This window comes from Nelumbo lutea, chromosome 3, assembly GCF_056320005.1.
Source record: "Nelumbo lutea isolate HS-2025 chromosome 3, American lotus-T2T, whole genome shotgun sequence".
Lineage (NCBI taxonomy): Eukaryota > Viridiplantae > Streptophyta > Magnoliopsida > Proteales > Nelumbonaceae > Nelumbo > Nelumbo lutea.
In genome coordinates, this window is record NC_142686.1 from 22799149 (window position 1) to 22822429 (window position 23281).

General features: G+C 39.6%; 1 protein-coding gene and 1 long non-coding RNA gene across 2 annotated transcripts; both read left to right on the plus strand.

Annotated features, from left to right (window-relative positions):
- Window positions 1-12715: 12715 nt before the first annotated feature.
- On the plus strand, window positions 12716-16243 carry LOC148863584 (protein PLANT CADMIUM RESISTANCE 7-like). Its single transcript, XM_088975025.1, has 4 exons — window positions 12716-13386; window positions 13482-13553; window positions 13671-13883; window positions 15877-16243. The coding sequence occupies exons 1-4, from the start codon at window positions 12972-12974 to the stop codon at window positions 15960-15962; spliced, it is 786 nt and encodes a 261-aa protein (XP_088831151.1). The 5' UTR covers window positions 12716-12971; the 3' UTR covers window positions 15963-16243.
- Window positions 16244-19667: 3424 nt separating this feature from the next.
- LOC148863585 (uncharacterized) lies at window positions 19668-20561 on the plus strand. Its single transcript, XR_016109494.1, has 3 exons — window positions 19668-19885; window positions 19960-20390; window positions 20465-20561. It is a non-coding gene; the product is annotated as an uncharacterized LOC148863585 (long non-coding RNA).
- Window positions 20562-23281: the final 2720 nt, after the last annotated feature.

Here is a 23281-nt window from a genome sequence, read left to right on the forward strand (position 1 = left end):
GTCCACCTTCACGTTGGTGGGAAGGTGGCAGGTAGACCTGTTCATGGGCCGGGTGGCCCGGCCCCTGGATGGGCTTGAACATGCAAATGAGCACGTGGGCTTAACCTCGGGTGAAAAAGCATGGCCTGGAATAAATTCGAACCGGGCTCGGGATTTGCCAAAATAGCCTGGCCCGACCTATAGACTAAACTTAAAAAACCCTAAGCCGAATAATTTTTGAACACGCCAGTGTGTTAATCAGGTACTGATTTAACGTGATATTTTGTCTTTTTTAACCACACTGGCGTGTTCAATAATCACTAGGAGTCACTGAGTTGTTCTGCGACGTTGGTCACAGGCAATGCTAACTCTTAAGGGTGAGGTACAACAGGCAATGTTAACCTGTTGATCTATGAATTCATATCTATGCCCCAGAGCACATTCCAACCGTGTATTGAAAACATCTCCCAAATCGAAATGTTCCCATGTGAATTCCGGATGTACGGGTTATATCCCACACCTCCCATTTGGAGGGATGCCAAAGGAGGAGAGAATAAGCTGATGTGAACAACTGAATTTTATGTACATAGAATAGACGTGAAACTGGATAGTTGAATTATAGAAAATGAGAGAGAGAGATCTTAAAGAATTCCCAACCAATCATAGCCCAATTGTTCTTTTTTTCTTTAATTTTGTAGATTCTTCTGGACAGGTTTTGAAATGTGGATTCCACCCAATTGTTTTAAGCAGTAAACAGTCCCCTAAATCCACTATCATGGAAATGCTAAAACAGTAGAATGATTAAAGTATTTAACCTTAACATATTAGGTGATGTTTGGCATCGACGATGATTTTCCAGAAATCGGTGTCATGTAGAATCCATATGAGAATTTGAAGAATCAGTGATTTTTTTTTTCTTGTTTGGTTGGCTGATTATACCGATTTCTGAGAAATCAGTCAAAAATCGATTATTGAAATAATACCCTTTTCAAGGATCACTTTCTGGTGATTTCTTGATTTTTAACTGATTCCGATTTTTTGAGGATGGCATGACATTGAATAATAACTTTAATACAAAAAATAATCGGTCCTTGAAAATCGGTAGCAAACAGATTCAAAGTTGATTTATAAAAAATCAGCTTACATGGCATAAATGACATACCAAACAACATTTTTTGGTGATTTTTCAGAAATAACTGATTTTTGGATAATCGGCAAGGAGAAATCATCATCGATGCCAAACATCACCTTAATCTTTCAATCATGCTCATTTGAATGTTACAACTACTTTTTTTTTTTTTTTTTTTTTGCGATTTGATGTATCGATGGGTAGCTAGAGTTGCAAATGGATTATAATTAACTAGCGGGGGCTTGTGCGATGCACGGGATGGGGCACCCCTCCTTGTACCTCGCCCCCATAAGTCAAGACACTCTACTCCATCCTCACCCCAACTCGTGTGGCAGGGCGGGTTCGGGGCGAAGCACCCATTTCCTATCGGGGATGGGGAATCCCCAAAATTTCTCCACCCTAAGGTAATCACCTAAAAAATCTAAATTAAGGATATTTTACAAATAGGATTATGGAATTTGTGAGTATTTTAGGAATTTGATTATGACAATTTATGGGTATTTTATAAGTGAAATTATGGGATCCTAGGATTATAAGAATATGAAGAAAACTTAGAGATATTTTAAAAATCAATATTAAATCTATGGATATTTTACTAATTTACCATTAGGTTCGGGGAATTATATGCAAACCCATCCCTAATTTGGGGCAAGAATATTTTCCCTATCCCTATTCCGTCTCTGCCCTGTCCCCATTTAAGATTTGAGAAAACTTGCCTCGTTCGGTGTGGGACAGGGTAGGGCCCTAGTTTTACAAGGAAAATTGCCATGCATCCCTACAATTCTAATAATTTTCTATAACTAAGTAATTAACAATAAATTAAATAACAAAAATAACAATATTTTATGATAATTTCCAAAAAAATATTGAAATTGCTACGAATTAGTGGTAATGTATAGTAAATTAATTATTTATGATAACAATAAATTGATGTAAATTATTTACTTTTTAGGCTTAAATTATTAACTATTAAGAAAGTAAATATAATTATAGTAAATTACATTGTTTTAATTAAAAGCAAACCACTTGTTGTTAATTAATGTAAAACTAGGTATGATCAAAGTCAACCAAGTGGTCTAGATTGGTGTGGATAGACATAAAAATTTTACTAAATTATTTAAGAATTATTTATTGAAATAACAATAATGGATTATTATTTAAATAATTATGAAGCAATTTCCTAATTTAATTTTCCTATCTTTAATAATATTTTAGTTGAATAATAATAATGGATTATTATTTAAATAGTTTTGAATAATATTTTTTCATAGATTAATTTCTTAATTACTTATTTAAAAAATAATTATGGATTATTAGTTAAAGAGTTTCCCTAAATTATTTGATAATTGTTAACTATAATTGTTGATTTTATAAAAATTAGTAAATTACGCTAATTAGCAATATATTTTATCAATAAATTCTTATTGTAAAAATTTATTGAAAAATTATTAAATTGCAATGATTAATGTAATTTACGCTAAATGTTGAAATTTTGAACATTTATTAATAACCAAAAAGAATTAAATAATGGATTATTTATTAATTTTGGTGGAATATTAAATTATTTAATATTTGTTAAATAATGGATTATTCTGAAATAATTATTTCATTTTTTGGTAGAATATTTTTAATAATTTTCACAACTAATGGATTATTTAACAATAGATTATTATTTAAGAATATATTATTTAACAATAATGGAAGATGTCATGAATATATAGGAAACATTGAATTCCCTTTATTCCCCTCTCTTTAGTTGAAATCACGTCTATAGATATAAATATTGTTTGATTTGGAAAAACAAATCTTAATAAATTAATGCGCTATTTTTATGGGAAAGTGGAGAAAATAGAGGAGAATTAGAGATAGAAGTGAAGGAGAGGATAAAACATATATTGAGCTAATTAAGGAGAGAAGTTACATTGTTATAGAAAATGAGAGGAGGGAGAGAAAGAGAAACCCTATGGGAAGGGAGGAATGAAGAGAGAGAGAGAGAGAGAGAAAGTCAAGGAGAATGTGGGGTTGGGTAATGGAGCAAGGAAAAGCAACGTGGAGTGTCTTGCTATATATATATACACTAGCGGGGACCGATGCGATACATAGGCTTTGTTAAGTGAAAGTTAAATAATAGATGCACAAGAATATACCATTGTTTAATATTTTATTTTTTTAAATGATTAATAATTATTTATATTTATATACTATTTTAATATTATTTTTTGTAATACAAAAATAATAATAATTAATTTCATCTATGGTTGTTCATCAAACCGACCAAACTGAACAACCCAAACCAACTCGACTTGAGTTGGTTGGTTTTTTAGTATATTTGGTTGGCCTTGGTTCAGCAACTCCCCAACTAGACCAGGTTGGGTCAGTTTTGGTTTGACCATTTGTAAAGAAACCAACATCGAATTGACCTGACCATAAATATATATTAAAATTTTATATTTTAAATATAATTTTTAATATGGAAAAGTGAGAAAATTCCCATATTTCTTAGTCTAAAATATTTTATATTATAAATTAAAAAATGTTGATGTATTTTTTTTAATAATAGCACTATATTTTTTTTTAAAACTTAAATTTAAAATTTTAAGTTAAATCTTTTAAACCAGCCAACTAAACCAAAAACTGACCCAAATTGATACAACCAGAGTTGGCTGGTTTTAACTAAAGGTCGATTGGTTCCGAGTGACCAACTCCCCAACCCAACTCGTGAACACTCTTAATTTCAACTAAATTAATAGTCTAATCTCCAATAAATAATAATAGTTTAATCTCCAATAATTATTGATAATTTATAGTGAGAATGCACAATTATTGAAAATAAATTTATAATGAAAATACAATAAATACAATAATTACAAAATAAATATAACAAAATATTTTGAATTTCACTATTTAAATTGCATTTATTTGAACAATCGAAAATTTTATAATTTAATTTTCACTAACTTAAATTACCAAATTCAGTAATTTCTAGTAAGAAATTTGAAAATAATATTAAAGATCATTGAAATGAATAATGTAATTTTCATAAATTTCTGTATTTATGAATACTTAATTACTGAAAATGTTAGAATAAATTGATTTACTGAAATTAATTTAAACTAATTTTCATTAATTCCAAAATATGTTTCAGAATTAATTTGCAATTAATGTTCATTTTCATAATTATTGTGGGTTTTCCGTATTTTTCATTAATATTAATTATAATAACAGTTATTAATGTTTAAGTAATTAGTAAACCGAAATGATTTAATTAATAATTAATAATTAATAATCAGTGATTGATAACCCAAACCGATTGAATTGATAATTATTAATTATTAATTAATAATGAATAATTAGTTAATCAGTAATTATTAATTATAAAATTAGTAATTAATATTCAACATTAATTATATAAACAATAATTATTAAATAAATCGGGTTCGGTTGGAAACCAAACCGGTAACACAAACGAACCGGGTTTTGTTAGAAACACACACGCTTAGGTAGTCGGAACTGACCCAACCCGCCGGCGACCAATATTTCTAGCAAAGCATACCCTTAGGTCGTCGGAACAACTCCTGTAACCAATTTTATGGCAAAGCTGACCCTTTTGGGCTTGAATGATCTGTTGACTTTGTTGTTCTAAGGTAAAAATCCTCCCGTGTTTGGGGTGTATTGATTGGTGGTATTTAATGGTCTGTGGTAAACAGGTTAGACGTAAGGTACAAAATTTCAATAACCCTCTATGTATCGCGTATGGAACTTAGAAACGCACGGGAATACTTCTTTTAGTTTTTTTTTTTATTTTCAAAATTTAGTTTTTGGAGAGTTAAAAATATGTTTTTTTTTTTATTGAAAAAGAGTAAGGTCTTGAAACACATGAAAACAGGCGTATTGGAATCTGATGAGGGCGGATTTGGCCTTCCAATGATGTTGTGAGAAGTGGACACCATCTAACTAGTAGGATCACAACTTAGTCCAACACACTAAGTTTGTAATAGATCGAGCTCGGACAACCGAACCACCTTGGGGCAAGTCCACATCGACACAAGTTCACCTCGGGGCACGATCGCATCAGGACCACCTTGGTCCCAAGGCACTTCGGCATTCGTACCAGGTTGAATCCAAAGGGCACTAGCTCGGGTAATATTGATCAACCACTGTTTGGCAACCCTGAAGATCTTGCCACCAGATTCATGCCTTATGGGATCACGCCTCGTAACAGCTAGCATTATCTCTCCCGTTCGATTCGGGCGGAAGTGATGAATCTTATCAGCTGGAAGCGTTATCCCTAATTAACGCGGAAATGGACCTCATCATAACGAGGATCCTGGAACCGCTCCATGAAACCTGCGAAGGCTCCACCCCCGGAGGTGAAAGGTACACGTAATCTCTACTCACTAGCTCTCTTGCATTCTAAGCTCTTACCAGCTCACAACCAAGTAATAACTTAAGCATCGGAGTGACCTCGCCGGGTAAGCAACCCTAAGTTCTCTGATTCGCTTTTTGCATATCATTTGAGTCCGTTGTCTACTAGAAGCTAGATCACCTCCAGTTGGGAGCAGCCGGATTACGCTACATCATTTGGTGCCGTTTGTGAGAAACACTACAAAAAGCTAAGTTCTCATCCTTCAAAAGACTAAGTCATCTTCTTCTAGAAAGCTAAGTTCTCAACTTTTAGAAACTAAAAGCTTTTACTTTCTAGTTTCCATTTTTTATGAACTCAAAGACTATGTAGGAAGTTGATGGCTAACAGACTAAGCAATTCTACCAACTCTATTTCAACTCGGATAAAGCCTCATCAGTCCTCTTCGCGAGGTACCCTCTACAAAGATGAGCTCTTCGTGGCTTCCGCGGGAGTAGGCGGCCAACAGATTGCATGGACACCCCTGCTGGTCGAGCCTTCCAAGGTGCCCGTGCGAGCTAGTGACCTAAAGTCAGTAGTGCAACCCCTGTAGGTCGAGCTCCTAGTAGCTTCTTGCAGGAGTGGGTAACTGACGTCACTAACGAGGCTGATGCAGTGCAGTCGTAGCTCTAAGGAGCCAACTAGGCGCAAGTTGGAAACCTGGCCTTGCCGCAGCCTGGCACAGGCACGACCTGGTGGCCTGGCATAGGCGCAGCCTGGCACTGGCAACCTGGCAGCCTGGCGACCTGGCCTAGGCGTGAACTGGCGAACTGATAAAAGACCTCGGCACTACGATAAGTCCAGTCGCCTCCTCAACAAGGGCATACAAATCCCAGTCGCCTCCTTGGCAAGGGCATACAAATCCGAGTCGCCTCCTCTGCATTGACATACAAGTCCTAGTCGCTTCTTTGGCATGGGCACATCAAAGATCAATGAGAGTGGACTATGAGTCGCTTCCACAGCCTAAGGGCTAAAGTACCACATAAGACCGAGTCGCCTCTTCAGCATGGGCAAGATCAAGGAGAGTGGACTACGAGTTGCTCCCAGAGCCTAAGGGCCAAAATACCGAAGTAGTGAAAACCTCCTCACCATATAAGATCTAGTCGCCTCTTCGGCATGGGCAAAATCAAAGAGTGGATTGCGACTCGCTCCTAAAGCCTAAGGAATTGAAATGACACTTACGAGCTCATCGAATTATTCATTCCGGGCCAAAAGGAGAAATTTACTCTCTTCATCGAGTTACTTTCGGCTTGGGAGTGGGGGAGAGGGCAAATGATGAGGGCGGATTTGGCCCTCCAATGATATTGTGACACGTGGACACGACCTAACTAGCCGGATGACAACTCAGTCCAACACACCAGGTTTGCAACGGATCAAGCTTGGACAACCAAACCACCTCGGGGCAAGTTCACCTCGGGGCACGGTCGCATCAAGACCACCTTGGTTCCAAGGCACTTCGGCATTCGTACCAGGTCGGATCCAAAGGGCACTAGCTCGGGTAATATTGACCGACCACTATTTGGCAATCCCGAAGATCTCGCCACCGGATTCCACGCCTTACGGGATCACGCCTTGTAACATCTAGCATTATCTCCCTAATCCGGTTCAGGCGGATTTGGCCCTCCAATGATATTGTGACACGTGGACACGACCTAACTAGCAAGATGATAGCTCACTCTAACACACAAAGTTTGCAACGAATCGAGCTCGGACAACCGAACCACCTCGGGGCAAGTTCACCTCGAGGCACGATTGCATCAGGACCACCTCGGTCCCAAGGCACTTCGGCATTCGTACCAGGTCGGATCCAAAGGGCACTAGCTCGGGTAATATTGACTAACCACTGTTTGGAAACCCCGAAGATCTCGCCACCATATTCCACGCCTTACGGGATCACGCCTTGTAACAGCTAGCATTATCTCCCCTGTCCGATTCGGGCGGAAGTGATGAATCTTATCAGCTGGCAGTGTTATCCCCAATTAACGTGGAAATGGACCTCATCGTAACGAGGATCCCGGAATCGCTCCACGAAACCCGCGAAGGCTCCACCTCCCAAGGGTGAAAGGTACGCGTAATTTCTGCTCACTAGCTCTCTTGCATTCTAAGCTCATACCAGCTTGCAACCAAGTAATAACTTAAGCATCGGAGCGACCTCGCCAGGTAAGCAACCTCAGGTTCTTTGATTCATTTTTTGCAGATCAATTGAGCCCGTTGTCTACTGGAAGCCAGATCACCTCCAGCTGGGAACAACCGGATTGCGCTATTTCAAAACCCAAAAGATACGATATGATACATTCAATACGGGACATACCGTATCGAAATTTAAATCTTCATTAGAAGCAATGAAATTGTGCGGGTTTGATTAGATACCGAACCGGATTCTATAGACAACAAAAATAGGTACTACTTAAACCGGCCTGCTAAAGCAACCCAACCCGAATTAGGCGTCTTCTTAACCCGAAGTGATTCACGTCGTTCGCTCGACAAAGCGACGTCGATATCATATCAGGGGTGACTGCAACCAAAAAAAATTAAAAAATACTGGTTTCTACCCCATCTGAACGAATACATAGGTGAAACAATAGTAAAGTTTCAAATAAATGAAGAAAAATAAATGAAAAACATGGTTAGCAGGTCAGAACAGTCGATTGGTGAAGTTCAGTGGAGCGTGTGTCCAAACGTGATGAGAACGCCAGAACGGAGAGTTCACTTAAAGCACAGTCCACGCACCTCCAAACCCGCGATGACAAAAAAAAAAGGTTGGTCAAAAGACAAAACAGGAAAAAAAAACAGAGGAACCAATAAACGCCATGAGTGACATGAACAAAAAAAAGGAGAGAAAAAAAAATATAATGAGCGGCAAGAGAAAAAATAAATAGCTAAGAAAAGGATCTGTATGAACTCTGTCTACACCTCTTTCGATCTCTCTATGACTCTGCCTACACCTCTCTCAATCTCTCTGTAAAAATATAGTCACTGTATGAACTTTGTCTACATCTCTCTTGATTTCTCTGTTATTCTTTCTACACCTCTCTCGATCTCTCTATAGTTTCTGACTGTTTGAGTTAATAGTCATGGGAAGACCTCATTGCAAAGCTATAGTTCGTGGCTGTTGAGGTTGAGAAGCGTAAGCAAAGAAATAACCAAGAGTTTAAGCAACTATTACATCGATTATGACTTAGGAAAATACCATGTGAATGGGTGGGAGAGGAATGAAGAATAAATGAGAGAGCTGGGAAGGGGTAGGGGAGAAAGCAAGATTCAAAATTTCGATGTGATATGGGCGTATCGTTTCGTATCGGGTATTTACAGGTGTTTTGGGAAACGACCTCTGTTTAATGTAAAATATAATTAAAAATAGGCCTAAAATGAAAATTTGAAAAAAAAATAATAAAAATATATAAAAATATACCATTTTAAGTATCGATATGCCCCTGACAATACATAGGGGCATATTGATATTTTAAAACTTAGGAAAAAGGAAAGGGGTTTAAGAAAAGAAGAGAAATAGGGAAAGGGAAGGTTGTGATGTAGAATCTAATCACTAAATAGATTCAATCCAAATTCAAATCCAATTCGTTTACATTGCATGCTCATATCCATTTAGCCATGGATCTGAAAATACCTTTCGTTTAATAATTGGATCAAATTTGATAATGCTTGATCCAATCTGTTAAGATCTGATCCATTCGATTATGCAAAATATCATTTTTAGTATTAAAATTCCTTAGAATTAAATAGGAATTGGAGTTAGTTATACTTTTAATTTATAATATATTTTAGTTTATACCCAATATTATAAGTTATGCTAATTTTATATAAATCTATTAATATTTTAATCAAATGGGATATAGAATTGTATCCAAATACGTGATTTACATATCCGTCCGATTAAAATTCAGATGTATCAAATTTATCGGATTTAGATACTTTAATCTGATCCGTTTGTAGCCTTACCATGAACCAGCCCTACCTTATAGGAGAGAAAGAGAGAAACGAAGGACCGAGGACGATCAACGAATGGCAAGACTTTCGACGTGTGTCTACATTGAGATTGGATTTTATCCTCACAAAATTTATTCTCACAGTTTAAAATGTTGTGAGTACTGTTTGGATTTATTCAATTGAAATCTGATTTAATTAAATTGGATAGGATGGAATTAAATCTGATGGGTTGGCATGTCTAAAACAAAACACAGCCTTAAAGAACCTCTCATCAGCTAGTAGCAGGGAAAGCGAGAAGCATAATAGCATATCCTGAACTTAAAAAGCAAGGGATTATTATTTGAACATTTTTGGTAACGTATGAAAATTAAAGTGTTGGTGAGTTTGTTTATAAAATCTTTATATTTCCTACACTGATATATTTCAAGGTGATAAAATTAGAAAAGAAAAAAAAAACATGAATCACTTGGTGGAAACAAGTGAGAGGGTTTTAAAAGTTACAATGTATATAAATTTGCACTGATACAAAACTATGACAGTGCAAATGATTTGAGTGTAAATTCAGATCTATTGTTGTTTCAAATTTTAACTTATTTTGTTTCAAGTGAAATAAATTAAGAGATAAAATAGGATAAAGTAAAATCTAAAACAAAATTAAACAAAAACTTACATTTTTTATGTAAATAAATTTGCACTGCAGTCAAATACAGTCCAAGAAGGATAAACAATTTATGTCATGAGATCAATGTAGTAGAAGAGGGTGGAATTTACAAAAGTTGCAAATATTGTTTGAACAAGAAACAGGTGCATGTTTGAGAATTCAAATATCAAGCCTTATGAGCTGATAGTGCAGGCACAAACATATATAAACTTCAAAGGTCTTCGATGAATTAACCCTCAAATGTAACAGCAAAAGGACCAAGATCTGATACAACTTTTACCTACGCGATTCTTTATACATATATACATATATACATATTATACTTATACATACATACATACATATATCATTGAGTGGCGCCAAGGATAATGCAACCTATGAATATGTATTGTTTACACACGATAACAAATTCATTAATGCTGCAACAAACAAATTAAATGTATTACTTCCAATAGTAAACAAACAGAACACAAAGCCCATGACTGAAGGTCTGTGTGCGGAGTATTATATTCAAGTGTTTCTTTTGTGTTGATGCAGAGGGCATAATAAAGAAGACTGGAAGCTTAGGTGCCATTTGATAAATCTGAAAAGTTAAAAAGTCTATTATTCAGGTTTGAGAATGATTTTTTATTTTTTTTAGAGGTTTGAGAATCATTTGAGTTCGAGCAATTCTCTAACATCTGAAATTGTGAAATTTATTATTTTATCTTTAAAAATAGACTGCTTGATAATATTATAAATAATAAAAAGAATATTAAACAAAAATAGTATTCTATTAATAAACAAATATTATGATATTTTGAATTAAATAATTATTTATTGTTATTAACTAATAATTTTTTTTAATTATTACTAATGAACATATTATTAAATATTCTTATTACTATATAAATATTCTTATTTATGTAAATAAAAAATTATATTTATTAAGTAATAATAAATATTTATAATAATATTGATTTATATTAGTAAAAAATATTAAAATATTATTATTATTATCAATAATAATAATAATAATAATAATAATAATAATAATAATAATAATAATAATAATAATAATAATAATAAGGGCATTAATGTCATTTTATGATGTTTGAAATGTGTTTAATTCTAGTAAAACATGAAACTGAGTCTTATCAATTCAGATATGAATTTGTGTTTCATGTCCTCTAATTAGAGTTAAACCCAAATGCAAGTGGCATTTGGAAAGCAAAGTTTTCAGATCTCAAACATCTAAAAAGTTTCCTATGGGTAGAACTGAGATTTTTTATTTAGTCTCAGTTTGAAAGTAGTACAAATGCAAATATATACAGCATAAATACATACAAAATATAAGGTTTTGCACTCTACATATTTGCATTTATACTCCATCCAAACTCATCCTTAGGAATAGCAGAAAGCTAATAGAAATAGATTAGGGGGCTAAAAGTTAATAAACATAGATGGGAAACCAAAATATAAGTAGGGGGCGTTCATTCTTGTGTTTTTATCAAACCAAATGTATTCTTAAGCTGCTGCGTTTGGTTACACATAAAAAACGTACACACTCAAGATTTTTTTTTTTGCTGATTTACTTAATTTAAGTCTTTCTGATCACTTGTTTCGCACGTTTCTGTAACTCTAGCTTGGTGTCCAAATCTGCTGTGTGTAATTTGTATTGTGTGGGAAAGGTATGATATGAATAGGGATGTCAATGGGTTGAGTTAAATGATAAATTCGGTTTGACCAGATTCTATAGGGTCGAGTTAGGGTCAACTATATTTGGTTTAGGGTTGGGTTAGGGTTTTGATTCTTTAATTCGAGTTGGATTCGAGTTTTGGCTGACCCGCCCCGCTAGGTCATGATACCCACAATATACTAAATATTCTTGTAAAATTTTCACTCTAATTTTATAAACTTAAAATTTATAATTTATTTATATGTTGATTTTGATTTTTTTTCTTTTTTTAAATGGAAAAAAACCTTAGAATTTATAAAACATTTTTCTTATTTAAATTTATGTATTTTAAGTATTCAGAATGTGTTAAAAATATATTTGAAATAATACGGATCAAGTTGGGTCAGAATCAAGTTAAACCCTATATGATTGAATCAGGTTTGAGAAATCATGCGTTTTTAAGCCCGATTGGATTGGAGTGCTGGAGGGTCAGATTAGGGTTGAAACAAACCCGTGTCAAACCCGACCCATTGACATTCTTAAGTATCACGCCGAAAAACTTGAACAGAAACCCACTTGCATAAATACCGATATAAGGGATTGTTATATATCAAATTGGTTATAACTTTTATAATAGGGTTGGAGTGATTACAAGCTTTAATTTTTCGGTATCATGTATTTCTGCTATCAATTGTCATTTATCTCACCTAATCATTTCCTATATTTTGATGTTATAATTTATGGTAAGATGTTTTCAATGCACAACCACACCGAGTAATGTGAGATTGGTGTGAAATGCGCTCTATGAGGAGCAAATCCAAATTCTCATTTGACAAATGGCACTAACCTCTGATGCGTTTAAACTTATTTGCTATTAACAGATGTAATAGACTCTTCGCCATGGTCCCTTTTAAATTCGGATTTACTCATTTCACTATCTTCATATTACATGTATTGGGAACATCTCCCATGAATGGCAAAATACATATACGGATAGGGGAGATATTCCCAATTCATGGCTGAGTGTAGAGCAAATCCGGTCTCGGTCTGGTCCACATAGTCGTTTGCTATTTATTTATCATACCAAAAGCGAATATCTCCTAAATTAAGCGATCTCCCACCACAGTTTCTACAAAACTGCCCCCCTCCGACGAGTTGGAATAACCAAAGTGAGCCATAAGCCAGGAGGTAGAGCGAAATGGCTAGTCTCCAGAGAGAGAATCCTCAACCGGAGACATCTCTCCCGGAGACCAACCAGCCTCAGCCTTCCCCCCCAACAACAACAACACCACCACCACCACCACCGTCAACTGACCCAATAAAGCAACCACAGTCGCAACCACCACCACCACCACCACCACAAAGCACGATGTACCCGCCTCAGCCGGCTCCATACCCACCACCACCGCATTGCCCCGTATACCCGCCTCCGCCAGGACCCTACCCACCAATGCAAAACCCGATGTGCACGTCTCCGTCATACCCAGAAAACTACGCTCCGCAGCCACCGCCAGGTTCACAACAAACTGGGATTCCCATGGGATACCCTGTGGTGTGTACTCAACAAAGGTGGAAATCCGGGTTATTCGATTGCCTCGATGATCCCGCCAACAGTTAGATCCAATCTCTTCTCTTCATTAAGTTTCTTTCTTTATCACAATTTAGTACAATTGCACCAAAATTCATCTATTACATTTCTCTGTTGCAGCTATTATTACATTCTTCCTCCCCTGCTTGACGTTCGGACAGATTGCAGAGATAGTTGACGATGGCCAAACCCGTAAGTCCGCAATTCAAGACCCGCTTATTATCTTGTCAATTGTCATCAACTTTCTCAATCTGGATCTTGTGTCACATATTCTTAGATGTTGACACGTGGCTTTATTGTTTGTTGCAGCTTGTGGGCTCATGGCGCTGCTTTATGCTGCGATCCAATTTGCTATCGGCTTCCCCTGTGTCTGTTCGTGCATTTATCGGACCAAGCTGAGGAACAAATTTGGGCTCCTGGAGTCACCCGGCCCCGACTGGCTTGTTCACTTCTGTTGTGAATATTGTGCTCTCTGCCAAGAATACAGGGAACTCCGTCATAGAGGCTTTGACCCTTCAATAGGTAATACCGTAATAGGGGAAGGGATTTCAGATTACGGTTCTGATTGAATCGGATTCTGAATCCGATTAATCGGAACTGAACCCCAATCTGATCGGATTTGAGGATCTTGGAACGGATTCAAATCCTATCTTGAATTAGATTCACACTTTAATCTGATTCGTTTTTTTTTAATAAAAAAATAATTAATATAATATGAAATATTGAGTTTATTTTATATAAATTTATATATAGTATAATATATAAAATTGTATATTTTTATATTTATATAACTGTATAAATTTTATATATTAAATCAATCCGTTCATGACCCTTGTTCCGATTTCCTACACTTTCTTCCTCCAATGTGAAAGTGCATGAAAGCATAAGAAATTAAAAAAAGAAGAGTAAAAATTATGTTTTATCCAACCTTACAAATGTGAAATGTTTATTTGTTTTTTTATTTTATTTTATTTTACATAGCCTCCACCTATGAACTATGACACACATACCCTCCCTATGGAGTTTGGATAGTTTATTGTGTAAGATTCCCCCACTTGTCACTGTTACAAACCGTAACACATTTGTAAGGTGGGGGAATCAATAATTTGCCCTAAAAAAGAGTATAGAGATCCAAACTGCTTATGGACGAAGCAAGCACAAGTTTTGCTGCGATTATGAATTTTCTTTTGGCTGCGTTTGGTAGAGGTGTAAATACAAAATTACACCGTTGTATTTGAAAAACAGCCCATTAGATAAGTGTAAAAGATGAATCGGTCATATAAAAGTTTTATACTGATGCTTGTTTGGAAGACCACCGGTTATCTTTTGCACTCACCTGGTGTAACGGTAAGAATGTACAAGGATGACAATAAAGAAGAAGAAGAAGGAAGGGGGAGAGAACAGAGAAACCAACAAGCTGCTGAACAAAAAGTGAGAGAGAAGAAGAAGAAGATGGAGAGGGGAAGAGAGAGAGGGGGAGCGGAAACAATGGTTCATGCCTTGCCAGGTGAGTGCCTTTCTGTTCTCGTTCTGATCGCAGGTCATGTTCTCGTCCTCTGGAGAGAGAAAGAGAGAGAGAGAGAAAGAGGGAGAAGAAGAAGAAGAAAGAAGGAGAAGAAGAAGAAGAAAGAAGGAGAAGAGAGAGCGCGAATAATGTAATAAATATATTGGAAATTTTGATGTATTTATTACATCGATTATCAGTGTAATTAAAAGATAAAATGTAATTTTCGGTGTAAAATTACATGTTTATCAAATATATGCAAAATCGAACTGGTATGCAAAGTTTACCCGGTTCGATTTTACACCTCTACCAAAGGCAACCTTCATAAAAATTTCTATTTTTTGGCCATGAAATCCAAGGTGGACGAATTGGGATCTCCTCCCAACACAAGATTGTCCCTAGACTCCCAGCACGTTCAAACGTGATCTGTGCCCCCAAATGCCCCCAAAACAGATCATATTAGAAGGGACACAGATCATGTTGGAAAGTGTTTGGGTGGTGATCCCAACTCAAGGTAGATCAACCTAGAACAAAAGAGAGCATTCTGGATCTCCTATCCACAAGCTTTGCTGACATCCCTACCCAAGACGCTATAACCATGTATAAGAAGTTAAGAACATCTCATGAATGACAAGGTATTTTCAATGCATTCTTGTGGTCTCCTGGGCGTAGGAATGTGGGAAAGCTTGTGGATAAGAGATCTAAGCTCAAAGGAAAATACGAGTGTTTTATCTGAGGTTTAATAAACCCACAAAATTTTGGGTCAGGAGCAGTCTTCGGTTGGGTTTGAGTTGAGACCATCCGATCCGACTGGCCACAATGGGTTTGACTCTAGTTTGTTTAATCTTTAACCTTTAAGTATGTCTCACTATAGCTGTACATTGAGTATATCACCCATATTTGCATTTCATCATTCATGGGAAGAGGTAGGAGATCTAAATTGCAATTTTTGTAGCTGGATGCATGATTGGTGATTACTGATTAATGCTACACACACCTCCGGTTTCTTAGGATGGCATGGAAACATGGCAAGGCAGCAGATGAAGACACCACAAGCGAGCATGGTGCCTCCCCCGCATCAAACTATGACGGGATGAGAAGTCGGTTTGTTTAATTGGAGATTTGTAAATTTTGTTCTGCTTATTTCATTTATCCTTTTGGCTTCCTTTGGGGTCAGTTTGTTTATAGGGAAATTTTTATTTGTACTGGTCTAAATGCATGAAAGTGTAAGTAGGCTGAGTGTAAATTTTGGTTTACATATATATATATATATATATATATATATATATTTTTTTTTTTGTTTTATAATTGACTTTATCTTATTTGTATATGAAAGTAAAACAAGAATTTAAATGAAGTGATTTTCATTTGTATGAAACAGGAGGTAGTAGGCAAGATGACATGGTCCCCATATATATAAGACAATTGAAGTAGGAGGAAGGTGGTGCAATTTTTTTTTTTGAGAAATAAAATTTATATGGCTAGAAATACAAATGTAAAATTGACTAGGTGCAAACAAATAGAGCCCCTTAAGAAATTTGTATTTCTAGCCACTGATCATGTAGTTAGCATCAATTATTATTATTATTATTATTATTATTATTCATCTATATTACTATTAAAGTATGAATGAGAGTGTTAAACTTTTATTTGATTAGAATATCCCTATTTTTGAATTTGGTTCCTCTCTAATTGTGAGAGTAGAAAATGCACTTTAAATGACTACTTTTCACCATATTTAATTCCCTCTCATTAAGTCTTATATGGGCAGAAAATGTAATTTATACTACTTTTTTACCCCATTCAATTCCCTCTCATTAAGTCTTATATTTAAAGTATCAAATTTCAATCTCTTTCATTAAATATTATTTTTAAATTATTTTTCCTCACTAATAAATTTTCTTTGCTTCAAATAAAATCTATCATCTATATTCAATACTTTTAGCATTTAATATAACACCCAAATTTAAAACCAAGCAAAAAATACACTGTTCTTCCATTGCGGTGGTGTGTAAGTAATTCAAACATTCAAGTGAAATGAGTCATCTTATAATGTCATTGTTAAATAATAAAACCTTCAAAATAGAAATAAATACAAAAATATAAAATTGTAGAAAAATTAAAAACATCTCTAATATTTTATATCAATTATATTAAAGAAAATCATGTAGTTAAACAATAATTGTTTTCATTGATGTTGGAAATAAAATAGAAAATTTAAAACTGGCCCAAAAATGAAATCGTGTTCCTATTTGGTGGTGGAGTATTACCCACAGAATACTACAACTATACATGGGAACATCTCTCCCCATGAATGGTAGCATTTAAATATATAAGATATAAGATGTTCTCAATTAATGTGCCATTGTAGTGATATGTGGGTAGAAAAGATCCGAATGTGGATCCCAATATCATGGTGAGATGTGCGGTGTAAAATCATGTTGGAGCATCCAAAATTTATATATTCATGGTTCAATACTTTTAAGCCATGTTCGATCCTTTCAACGAAAAGGTAGGAAAAGGCAAGGAAGTTTATATAAGATTCCTAAAGGTTTCTGATGAAGCGTGATCCGGCCGGTCTTAGCTATCAACGACCTTGCTTCTGAACTGGGTAGCAGGGAACCTGAAACGGAGGAGATGAGGAAGCTCCGGGGGGAACCCGGTGTAGCGGCTCCGAAGCTCAAGTTAGAATCCTTCAAAAGCAAGATAACACCAGATAGTGCAAAGTTTGCATACCTTCTTTGTTGGGGGCAGGGGGCTCTTATAATCACTTTGCGCACTCGCTTCGAGGCCCTTGTCAGGTCGGGTATGATTACCCTTGCGCTTGTCAATTCGGCCGTCGTCCTTTCTGCTGGGACAGAACCGTCACTGCCTAACCGTCTCTCTAACTGGAGATGGCGGTGTCAGTGGCGGTGGCAGGTGGCTGTTTAGAGTGCGACCGCCAAGCGTCAGATCCCAAGTCAGTCAGGTGTGGCGCCCTTGGGCACGGACTTCCTCAGTGTCAGGCATGGTACGACTTGTTTGGTTTTGGTGCCCAGAAGGTGATGCGGAGTGGTGAGCGAGGCGAAGTCTTGAGTTCGGAGGTATCTATAGGGCATGTCAGTTCGGCGAGGTGTATCCCGAATTGTTACAAGGTTGGCCAGTTCGGCGAGGTACATCCCGAACTGTTACAAGGTTGGCTAGTTCGGCGAGGTATCTATAGGGTAGGTCAGTTCGGCGAGGTGTATCCCGAACTGTTACAAGGTTGGCCAGTTCGGCGAGGTACATCCCGAGCTGTTTACAAGGTTGGCCAGTTCGGCGAGGTATATCCCGAGCTGTTACAAGGTCGGCCAGTTCGGCGAGGTATATCCCGAGTTGTTACAAGGTTGGCCAGTTCGGATTACTCTGGTTTTGGGCCAAGGGTGAGTTCGGGCCCCTCGTAGGGGGTTCGGTCCGCTGGTGTCCCCTTGTTCACGCCTTAAGCTTGGCCCTTTTGTCGAGCTGTTGTTTCTGCCACGTGTCGCATAACTGTGAGGTTGGGCCAAATCTTCCTTCATCAATTGCCCCCCACTCCTCGCGCCAAGGGTCTTGCCCTGGTGTGGGGAGTTTCACGAGGTAGTAGGTGGATTTGCCCCGTCCTTCGAATCTTGACTGCGCGAGTTGCTTTTGTCAGGGTTCTTCAGTTTCCGAGAAGGCTGGAAATGTGCCTACTCATAAATGCTGATGGTTGTGACAGTGCGCATTTTAAATTTCAAAAATTCGCGCCGCTAGGACATGATAGCGGGTCATTCAAAAAGGCGTGCCACTACTGTACGTGCGCGGGCGGCAGTCAGGGAGACGTGCGGCGCAGTCAGTTTCGAAAAGACGCGTGTCGGCGCGACGTTGGTTTCAAGAAGGCGTGCGCTGGCGTTTCACTCTTTTCGGAAAGACGTGCGCCAATCACGTCTCGACCTTATGGGACGTGCGGCCAGCGAAAATGTGGGCCGTCGGATCGTCTTTGATCTGCATGGTTGATTCTTGGTTACTGTAGCTATAAATAGTGGGGGACCCCAGTCGATTTGTCACTTCTGCGGTTTGTCTACTTAGCTCGCGCCCAACTTTTCAGCTCGCGTCCAATTTTTTTCCATCTCGCGTCAAGGCTGGTTACATAGCCTTCAAGGTTCTTTGGCTTGTTCCTGTCTCCGAATCCTTCAAAACTTTCTTCTAGTGAGTACCTTCCTGAATCCACCTTTTCCTTGATGTCTACCTTTGATAGCTCAGACGACTCTTCAAGTAGGGCCGACGTAGGTTATACCAACCGAGCCGTGTCCCCCGACTGCCTCAGTGATCCTGAGGTGGAACTCGAGGACTATGAACCAGTAGGCCGAGCCGCTTCGGGCAGTTTGGCGTCTACCTCCCATCGAGGTCGGATGCTAGACAGGTTTGGTCCCTCGACCATGACGCCTGAGGGGCTTCAATCCATACTTATGTCTTACAACCTTCCCGGGGGGTATACATATTTTATTCCTTCGGGTAGCTTTCCTTGGGAACACGGTCCTGATGAGATCGTGATTTTTCGAGAGCAGCTCGTTGCGGGGTTGCGACTTCCTTTCCACCCCCTTCTCGTCGAAGTCATAAACCACTTCGGTGTCACCATTGGCCAACTTCATCCGAACTCTATTCGGAACCTGGTGGGGACAATTTCCCTTTTTTGCGAGCAGAATTTCCCCTTGGACTTAGAGATTCTCCTCCATCTTGATGCTCAAGAGACAGGTGGGTTCTCTTCCTGGGGGAAGACGGGCATATTACCTTTCTCCTCGCTAGGGTTTTAAGCTTTTGCACGATCTTCCTAATAAGGTCCCGGCGTGGAAGCAGGACTACTTCGGTGTGCGAAGTGCACAAGGATGGCCCTTTCAGACCGGGTGGGGTGAGGCCGCTCCTGATTCAGGTGTGACTCTCGATAAAGAGACGGTGAAGGGCCTTCGGCAATGGGCACGACAAGGTTTAAAGTGCCATCACTACTTAACGGAGGCCAAGCTTATTGCGGCCGGCCTGAGTTCGGGTAGGTTTCTAGCTATGTGGTTTCTTGCTTGCTTTGTTCTTTCATTTTTTCTGATGTCGAACTCGTTTCTGCAGGTGTGATGGATGCGGAGAGAACTCATGGGGGGCGTCTGTTCCAATGTATGAAGAGGAGGAAGCGGGTCGCCAAGCGAACTCGTACCGAGCTGCCCCTGGATGAGGAGCCCCAAGTTCCAGACCACACGTCGGAGGATCTGCCCAGGGAGCCCGAGGTGACTCCACCGATGCATGAAACTGCCGGGGCGCCTTACGCTGAGACCACTCATACGGGCGCTCCTGCATACTCAAGTGCTCCTGCTCACTCTTGGTCTGCTCATACGCGGGCTGGGCCCTCGGGTTCGAGAGCTCAAGGGGAGTTTAGGAGCGTGTTGACGCCGAACTACGCTCTTTTGAAGAGTAGGGAGGCTACTTTCCCTGAGGAGATCGCGGTGTAGACCGATCTTCCTTTGAATCAGGTCGCCTGCCGTGCCGTAACACATGCTATGGTGGTAAGTTAGATTCCGTCTGCGTTTTTCATTTTCGGTCGCTTTTGCTGTTATTGCTCACTTGTTTCTTTTGGTAGGTGAATTCTTCAATTCATGCCTTAGCGGCCCAAGTGGAGAGGAGCTCGCGACAGGCGCAAGCTACTGAGGCTGCCGCTCATGCTGCTGAAGAAGCTTTCCGTGCTGCAGATGCGAATACCCGGGCTGTTGAGGTGGCTGCTTATGCTGCCGAAGAGGCTGCTCACGTCGCGATGGCCAGGCAGGCAAGGTCTCAGCGTGACGCCGAGGCCATGGGGGTAGTTGTCAAGCGTATGGCGGACTTGAAGTTGCATTTGTAGCATCAAGTCGAATATCTACAGGAGGACATCAGGGAGAGAACACAAATTTTTTCCCAAGGCATTGAAGACGCCAAGAAGAAAGCCGTTGAAGACTACATTGCCTCTCCGCGTTTTAACGATCTGATGGTGGATTTTTACAAGAGGGGATTCAAACTGAGCAGGTGGATGATCCGGAATACGTACCCCGGCCTCGATGTTAGTGCCATATCCACTTCGTGTATAACTCAGGAGATGGCTAATGTTGCCGATGGCGAGCCGGACTCTGAAGGAGAGGCAGGGCCTTCGGGTGTTGTTGAAGTGCCTTCTGATGGCGAAGAAGTAGTTCCGGGCATGTAACAACCCTTTTTTTTTGCAAGCCTTCTGATGGCCAATGTACTCATGTTTCTTGCAACGGAATAGATAATCTTTTTGCCCAAGTGTTCCTTTTTCCCGAACTGATTCTTTGTCGAACTGAATATGCCACTTTCTTGTCCGGGTTATTATACTTCCGTGACCTGTTTTGCCGCGAAGGCTTTTTGTAGCGAACTGATTTTTTGCCGAGCTGATAATATGCTCGACTTCTTTGCTTGTTTACGCCGAGGTTCCTCTTGGCTCTGCATCGTGGCACATAGGACCTGATTTCGTCCACTTCGCTTGGCGGTTTATAGGTAGTATCGCCTTAAGTTCACGATGTTCCACGCTCGAGGTACTTGTTTTCCTTCCAAGGTTTCGAGTTCGTATGCCCCCCCCGAGCGCTCTTTTCACTTTATAGGGCACTTCCCAGTTTGGTCCAAGTTTGCCCACGCCAGGTTCGGGCACCATAATCTTACGAAGGACCAGGTCGCCGACTCGGAAGTTTCGTTGCTTTACTCTGGTATTGTAGTAGCGAGCTACCTGCTGCTGGTATGCCGCTGTTCGGATGTGCGCGAGGTCCCTTACCTCGTCCAATAGGTCAAGGTTGGTACGTAACTTGTCTCCGTTCGTCCGATCGTCGTAGGTTTGTAGTCGCAATGTTGGTACTTCGATTTCCGCCGGGATCACTGCTTCAGTGCCGTAGGTGAGGTTGAAGGGGGTTTCTCCCGTGGCGGTATTTTCTGTAGTTCGGTGAGCCCATAAGACATTTGGTAGCTCTTCGGCCCACAATCCCTTAGCTAGATCCAGACGTGCTTTCAGTCCACGCAGGATGGCTCTGTTCATTACTTTTGTCTGACCGTTTGCCTGCGGGTGCGCGATTGATGTGAAGTTTTGCCGAATCCCCATGTTTTGGCACCACTCTTGGAACTTGATATCCTCGAACTGCTTGCCGTTGTTAGAGATTAGTACCCGAGGTAACCCGAAGCGACATACTATGTTCTTCCAAAAGAAGTTCTGTATGTTTTTGGCCGTAACAGTTGCCAGAGGTTCGGCTTCTATCCACTTTGTAAAGTAATCTACTGCAACAACGGGGAATTTTCTTACACCTGTTGCTGGTGGGAATGGCCCTAGGAGGTCGATGCCCCATTGTGCAAAGGGTCACGGGCTGGCGAGGTATTTGAGGTCGGAGGCAGGTTGATGGTGGATATTGGCGTGCTTCTGACACTTGTCGCATTTTCTGACGAGCTCGACAGCTTCTGCCTTCATCGTTGGCCAGTAGTATGCTTGTCGAAGTGCTTTTTGGGCGAGTGCTCTGCCCCCCAAGTGTCCATCGCACAGGCCTTCATGAGTGTCGCAGAGTACGAACTTGGCTTCTGCCTTCGTCTATTATGACGTATTTGGCTGCCTGCCGCTGCACCCTCTTGGCCGCATTGCGTTCTGCAGGGAGGGTTCCGTCTATCAAGAAGCTCGCGAGTGGGTCGATCCAGCTTGGCTGTGCTTCCAAGACGGGAGCGACCTCCTCTGTCCTCCCGAGAATACTAGGCCGAGGTAAGTCCTCTATGTACACACTTCTCATGTTGTTGTGACTTGTGTTGGCTAACCAGGACAGAGCGTCGACCTCAGTGTTCTCTGACATCGGGATTTGCCTGATGAAGTGTGACTGGAAGTTGAGCAGGGCCACTTTTACTTTTGCCAAATATGCGATCATGGAGAGCTCGCATGCTTCATACTCGCCTGTAACTTGGTTGACCACGAGCTGGGAATCGCTGCAGATGACCAAGTGTTTTGCCTTTACCTTTCGCACTAGGTTCAGCCCAGCTATCAGTGCTTCGTACTCTGCCTTGTTGTTGGATGCCGCGAACTCAAAGAGTAGTGCGTATTCTAATTTTGTGTCGCCCGGGCCGCATAAGACTATTCCAGCTCCGCTGCCTTGCCGGTTCGAGGAACCATCCACGTGAAGGATCCAGGGCTCCTCATCCCAGTTTGCATTTTGCCTGACCAGGAGAGATGCCACACTGGCTGCCACTTCATGGGGTTCAGACTCTTTTGGCTCGGGAGCTCCGGGTTCGTCCGAACTGGGGACCTCGGGCTCGACCTGTAGGGCTTCGTGGTTGAAAGTGCACTCGGCGATAAAATCTGCCAAAGCTTGGGCCTTAATAGAAGTTCTTGGCTTGTACCGGAGGTCGTACTCGCTGAGTTTGATGGTCCATTTCGTCAGTCGACTGG

Bases quoted from the DNA above. Each gene is read 5' to 3' on its own strand.
- LOC148863584 (XM_088975025.1), top strand. From the start codon at position 12,972: ATGGCTAGTCTCCAGAGAGAGAATCCTCAACCGGAGACATCTCTCCCG. The intron at 13,554-13,670 runs GTAAGTCCGCAA...TGTTTGTTGCAG, and splicing joins AGTTGACGATGGCCAAACCC to CTTGTGGGCTCATGGCGCTG. The intron at 13,884-15,876 runs GTAATACCGTAA...CCGGTTTCTTAG, and splicing joins AGGCTTTGACCCTTCAATAG to GATGGCATGGAAACATGGCA.